The 7,006-nt window shown below is 41.1% G+C and overlaps 1 protein-coding gene across 3 annotated transcripts in view; it reads left to right on the forward strand.

Annotated features, from left to right (window-relative positions):
- Positions 1-6,645, forward strand: part of LOC107683474 (matrix metalloproteinase-23-like) — a 26,818-nt gene extending 20,173 nt beyond the window's left edge. For all 3 annotated transcript variants that reach the window (XM_016479531.1, XM_016479533.1, XM_016479532.1), the window contains exons 7-8: positions 3,199-3,325; positions 5,712-6,645. In XM_016479531.1, the coding sequence (XP_016335017.1) occupies positions 3,199-3,325; positions 5,712-5,886 (302 nt within the window). In that variant the 3' untranslated portion in view covers positions 5,887-6,645. The remainder of the gene's footprint in view (positions 1-3,198; positions 3,326-5,711) is intronic.
- The last annotated feature ends 361 nt before the right edge of the window (positions 6,646-7,006 follow it).

The raw sequence follows: 7,006 nt of genomic DNA on the forward strand, positions 1-7,006 counted from the left end.
TTCATACACGACATAATCGTGAGATGCAAGAAACATAGACATATGGCAAGAAATCTGTAGACGCGCCCATAACAACAAAAGACAATACTTTATTGAACCTTTTCTGATAAGAAGTGTACGCTGCAAACGTGAGCATTTTTGACGATCGTTTCTGTCCAGTCCGCTCGTTTTATCGCGTTTAGCCACAGCTGTCGTCGGTTTTTTGTGTGGCAGTGGCAGCAGATATGCGATCAAATTTCTAATTTGAGGCTGTATTACGTCGATTCTGGCACCCAACATCGGCTGTCGGCTGACCCTAGTTACCTGTGGTTGGCCTGGCCGTGCGTCACTCAGAAAACAAAAGGCCAATCAGAAGAGAGGCTCATGAATATTATTTAGACAGGCCAAAATTGACCTGTTCTCAGCAGAGCTCCTGAGAAAGGAGCTGTAAAAATATATTGAGATGGTTTTTGGTACTTATACCGCAAATATACTGTATATTCTTAAGGACATCAAAACCTCAAATAAAACTCCAGAAAGGTGTAAAATATGGGACCTTTAATGAATCGCCGATAGAAATCAGCGAAGCTGAGGAAGCTTTGCAACTCCTTTACTGTGCATAGCTGAGGCCATTCCACTACTTCCCTGACTTTGCTATCATCCATAGCCACTCCCTCCTGGCTGATGATGTATCCTAGGAACGACATGGTTCGTGAAATTCGCATTTTTTTAGCTACGGCTTAATGTTGGTACTGAATCAGGCATTTAAGAACAGATCTGACATCTTGGATGTGTTCCTCAAGAGAGTTTGAATAGATCAGGATGTCATCAATATACACAATCACCCATCGGTCAAGCATATCCCGGAAAATATAATTTATGAAAGACTGAAACACTGCAGGACTGTTCACAAGGTCAAACGGCATAACAGAATATTCATAGTGCCCAGTAGATTTAGAGAATGCAGTTTTCCACTCATCATCCTCTTTGATTCGGATCGGGTTGTATGCGGAACGCAAATCGAGCTTGGTGAAGTATTTGGCCTGGTGGAGTTGTTCTAAAGTGGCAGGTACTAGTGGTAATGGGTATCGGAATTTGTTGGTGATGTCATTGAGGCTGTGATAGTCTATACAGGGTCCTGAGAACTCCGTCCTTCTTCTTTACGAAGAAGAACCCAGACGAAGCAGGTGAAGTTGAGGGTCTGATGAAACCTTAAGCTAGCTCCTCTTCGATATAACTCTTCATGGCATCAGAATTCAGGCTGTGATAACGGGAAGATTCTGCCTTTAGTAGGAGTGGTAACTTGTATCAGATTGATCGTGCAGTCGCTGGAACGATGAGGCGGTAACTGGGATGCTTTGTGTTTGCTGAACGCTTCAGTGGGTAGCCCTGGGATATCGGGGTTCTTTTCTTTGAAGGTGATTGTGTGTACTGACAGGGGAGAGATCTGAGTCAGACGGTGTTTATGACAGGTTGGATACCATTGAATAATGTGTCCTTCTTTCCATGAGATTTGAGGACTGTGTCTGCATAGCCATGGTAAGCTGAGGATGATGGGGTTATTTGGGGAATTGATGACTTAGAATTTAATGGACTCATTATGGAGTACTCCTACTTGCACCTTTACTTCGTCTGTGATGTATGCAATCCTCCCTTCTCCGAGAGGTCGGCCATCTAGTGCCTTCACTGCCAAGTGAGAATTACATGGTGTTAGAGCGAGGTGATGTCGCTGAGCGAACTCAGTAGATATGAAATTACCGGCTGTTCCTGAGTCTAGCAAGGCAGAAGTGGATATAACTTTACCAGCGATGGATATCTCTACTGGTATTCTGATACATGAGGCAGAGTAATTGCTTTGGAAGCAGGAACTCACCGATCTGGAGTTAGATGCAACGGGTTTGACAGGACATGTCGATTTGAGATGGCCAGATTGACCACAGCACATGCACAGGTGAAGTTGTACTCATCGGTTGCGTTCTTCGGGAGTGAGGTGGGTGTAACCGAGTTGCATGGGTTCAGTGTTAGAGGCGGAAGATTGTGTGGTGAGTTGTGTTGTGCGGATGGGACATCGTGAGCAGATCAAGTTGTCTATTTGAATGGTCAACTTGATGAATTTGTTGAGAGTTTTACCCTCGTCGTGACAGGCTAGTTTAGCTTGGAGTTCCAGGTTCAATCCTCGTCGGAATAATAGTTTCAAAGTGTCCTCCACCCATTCAGTTTGAGCGGCGAGAGTGCGGAAGATTAGTGCATACTCTGCTGCAGTTCCTCCTCCCTGAATCAAAGTGAGAAGTTGATCACCAGCACTCTTTCCCCCAGCTGGGTGTTTAAAAACCTCCCTGAAGCATTGAAGAAATGTCTCAAAGGAGGGACACATTGAACTCCATACCGCGGTGGCCCAGTCTAAGGCTCTACCGGTCAATAATGAACACACAAAGGAGATTCTGCTTGAGTCTGTGGGATACAATGCGGGTTGCTGATTGACAAAGAGGGAGCATTGTAACAGGAATCCCTTTCATTTAGCTGGAACTAAATGAAATGAAAAATGCTAGTCGAGGATTCACAGCGGAGGGTGGACTGGGTGCAGTGCTTGCAGGGGTGGTGATCTGAGCTCACACTGTCTCTGATGGCATCAAATGAAGGCCTTGTAAAGTCTTAACAAGCTCCTCAGTCAGGGAAGTTAGACGAGTGAGCTGGTGAATGGCGAGCTGGTTGGCTTGAACAGACAATTCTGACGATAATTGCATGATGGGTGCTGGATCGCTGTGTGGCGAAGTCTTCTGTAACGAAGAGTCAGTGGAGTGAGGATCCATCTGCAGCTTTATTGACAATATGATCAGAATGTTACAGGGTAAAGAGACAGCAAAAGTTCGGGGCAGGCAGCTTACAATCACAGTCCAAAGAACAGGCAATAGATCGGGGCAGGCAGCAGAGAATCAAATACGAGGAAACAGTCCAAGATCAAACACAGTGATAATCCGCAAGGTAAACACTCAGAAATGACCACCCTAGCAAATCAAGACTTTGCAATGAGTGTATGTGTGTGTAGTGCTTATATGCTTGTGTGCGTGATATCTGTATTGCAGAAACGTCTCCATGAGTTCCTATTTCCAATGAGCCTGGGTTAAGATTATGTAATTGGTTTTCCAGAAAGAGAGAGTCGTTTCAGGGAGCAGTACCGTTTTAATAACCAAGTATACTTCATTTTCTCTGTTCAAACAGAATTCCCATTTCCCACTGCCCCGCCAACCCCAACTCCCCCACGGACAAAACACAAGTTTGTTGTGGAGGGAAAGAACCTCACCTTCCGCTGTGGTAAGAAGATAGCAGCCAAGAAAGGCAAAGTCTAGTGAGTTCTTGCTTTTCTATTCACAGAGTGTTATAGTAACTCTGACTGGTTTCCATACCCATGCTGATTCTGAAAAGTACAGTGCCAATAAAAATGATTTGCCCCTTAGTGGTTTTCATGTTTTATTGTTCTACAACATTGAAGCACAGAGGATTTCACTTGGTGTTTTTGACACCAAGTGAAATATTCACCCCCTTAAGGTGGTCACACACCAGATGAAAAGCGCAGCACAGAGCTACACCATGGCTAGGACAACGCACAGGTATCACAAACCGCACACATTACATTCAGTTCAAGGTAGTAGTCCAAAACAGTTAATCCAATCACCAAACAGACAAAAGTTCACTTCAAGAATAAACAAAGCGGTGTCGATGAGTTTGAAGTTAGGTGTTTGAAAAAAACTGGGCAAACGGACAGAGAAAGCGTAATCTATATTATTCTAGCTTTCTGTATGATGCATATGGACATTATTCAAACCACAGAAAGATGTGTTTTCCTGAAAAATGCACAATGCGTGATGTTCCAGCATAGGGTGAAGTCATTATGTGCATTAACAATAATTTGGGACAAATGTTATTTAATGGAAAACTACTGTATGTAAATGGTACTCTGTGGTGTGGCCGGATATTGAACAGTGTCCTGAAGCATAGCTGGGCCCCATGGACACATGCAGAGTGGAACCACCTATGTGTGTAAAATGATAGAAAACAAAATCACTGCTTCTCAGCAGGTGTGCAGCCCCCTTTAAAGTCAGTATTTGGTATTGTAGATGCAATTCCAGCCACGAGGCTGTTGGCCCTCCAAGGACTGCACACCCCTGTCTGATAAGGAGGTGGTCTGGGAATATTTTTATGCAAATGACTTAACCCAAACATGTTGCCTCTCATTAAGAATAATAATTAAATTCATGTGTGGATGCACCTGTAGTGAATCTTAGGTTCCTTTTTATTATTGTGAGAAGCGTTTGTGCTTGTTTCAACCAGGGCAGGGCAACTCTGGCCCTCTAGATGTACTGCAGAGTTTCATTCTTAAGAAATTGTTTATTTTGGACTTTATCTTTGTAATTTTTTTAGATCACATTTTCCAACCCAGTTTTGTAGGCACACCAACAGTTCACATTTTGGATGTCTCCCTTATATGACCAATCCATTTCAAGTCCATTTCAGAGTCTCTACTAACAAGATCATGGGCCTCATTTATAAAATGTTGCACATAAACCGTCCTAAATTTGTTCTAAGATCATTTCTCAAAAGTGCGTAAGTGCGATTCAGAGAAAACGAACGTGCGCACAAAAACACGTGCGTGCGCCTCTCTTACAGATGTGACGTTTATAAATCACAAATGATCTTGAAATTGTGCGCAGCTGGCTGGTGTCAGATCTCCGCCTTGTAAACGCCCCCTAATTAATATAATTACCATATAAAAGAGCACACGCCAATATCTGAATTGCTATGCTTGAGAATGACGAGCACAAAGAAAAAAAAAGCTTTACTGAGTCTGAAATTGAGGTCCTGCTGGCGGGGGTCGAGGTTCGTGCGGGGACGCTTTTTATTTAATAATGTGTAATTATTCTGTGGACAAACTGTGTGTGTTGTTATATTTTTTCAATTGACTATTATCAAAATTACTACTTCTAGAAACAACAGAAATAATAATAATAATAATAATAATAATAATAGTAATAATAGTAATTATAAAACAATTAGGTTTCCAAAAGTAAGAATAAACTACAAATTCAAGTAAAATTTTCAGTCATTTTATAAAAAGTGAGCCATCCTACTTTTAAAATCACTTGCTATGACAACTAATAAAACGTTTAGCATCACGAAATTCTTGAAAAACTTTAAAAAACATTATTGAAAGAAAAATTGGACGTTTCGTATCATAATAAAATAAATGATTACACGATTATGGTCTCCGGTCTGAAAAAACCTGCATGTGATTTGGCATTTCTTTATATTTACAGTTTACTAATGCTGCTCAAATGTGTCAGAGATGCGTTTATGCATTTTTTTAAGTAAGTACTTTTCCACGTCAAAGACCGTTTTTATAAATATGAACGTTGCCGTGGATTTTAGTGTACGCACACTCTAAGATCAAATCTGTGCGTACACACATTTTATAAATGAGGCCCCATGAGTTGAAAATGTGAACTGTTGGTGTGCCTCCAGGAGTGATTTTCTGCCAGTCACTTAATTCCTCTGAGACTCAATGCTGTAAAACATACATGAAGTCTTTTTACAGGCTCTGTATGATGTCAATCCTGAGGATTTGAAAAATTTGTTTGGAATATGGGTGTTTTTTAGAGAGAAAATGTTTTAAAACATAAATGAGATTTGTGTTTGTTAGAAATGTCCTAACCTGAAGCATTCTCTCACACTGATAGTTGGTATAAAGACAGCGAGCTTCTGGACTTCTCTCATCCCGGCTACATTTCCCTGAAAGACAACCACATCACTATTGTGGCAAATGCCATCAATGAGGGCACATACACCTGCATCGTGAGGAAGAAGAACAAGGTGCTGACCACGTACTCTTGGAGGGTACGAGTGCGCTTCTGAGGACCTGAGATTCTCCTAGAGCACAAATTACATCCAGAACATTAGCTCAGACTAGATCCACAGCAGCATCCTCTCATGCTTGTCTCCTGCTTGGAAGAGAAGGTTCTGACATCACACGTCTCAGGATAGCTGTAGCATCGAGGAAACCACGGGATCAGAGTTAAAATTCACCACAGTACTGTGGAACATCACTCACTTGGGCATACATACATGTCAGTTCATACATACACAATGCCAAATGTTTTCATATCAGGGTTTTTACTTGCGTGTGTTGTAAATACATTTCTTATTTGCCAAATAAAACAATTTATTCTGTCATTTAAAGCCTTAAATTCAGAATGACATGAAACATTGAAATCCATAAAAAAAACCTGTGAAGTTTGGGGGGAAAATACAGTGGGGTCTAAAGTCTGAAAACGCCGGTGAAACAACTTCATTCTTAAAAATGTAATTACAAATAATTAAACTGAAAAAAGTACATATATTTCTAAATGCTTTGCTATATTGTCTCTCTTATGCTTTAATGACAACAGAACTAGAGTTGGCATGAACAAAACCTGATGATTCATGATATCCAGCATGAGATATTCTGAAGTTGAATTAATGAGGCATTTATATAGCGCTTTCTTGTGTATTGCTGTACACCCAAAAGTGCTTTACAATCATATATCAGTTGTTCACTTTACATCATTATTCTTTACATTTAATCTTAAAACATGGATTTCTTACTTAAAGGGGTCATATGATGCGATTTCAAGTTTTCCTTTCTCTTTGGAGTGTTACAAGCTCTTGGTGCATAAAGAAGATCTGTAAAGTTGCGAAGACTAAAGTCTCAAATCCAAAGAGATATTCTTTATAAAAGTTAAGAGTCAGCCACACTTACCTAAAACGGCTCGTTCTAACACGCCCCCACGTCTACGTCACTATGTGGAAATATTAGCATAATGCCGCCCAAATGTGCACGCAAAGAAAGAAGGCGTGGTTTCAGGAACAGCAGTCGTGTTGATGCAGCATGTCAGGGAGACGCTGTGTGATTCAATGAGAAAGCAAAAGCACTTTATTTGGCCTTCCGGAAGTAGATGCAATTAGGAATCATTGGTTAAGATTTATTTACAACAGA

This window comes from Sinocyclocheilus anshuiensis, unplaced genomic scaffold (genome assembly GCF_001515605.1).
Source record: "Sinocyclocheilus anshuiensis isolate Anshui unplaced genomic scaffold, SAMN03320099.WGS_v1.1 scaffold2447, whole genome shotgun sequence".
NCBI lineage: Eukaryota > Metazoa > Chordata > Actinopteri > Cypriniformes > Cyprinidae > Sinocyclocheilus > Sinocyclocheilus anshuiensis.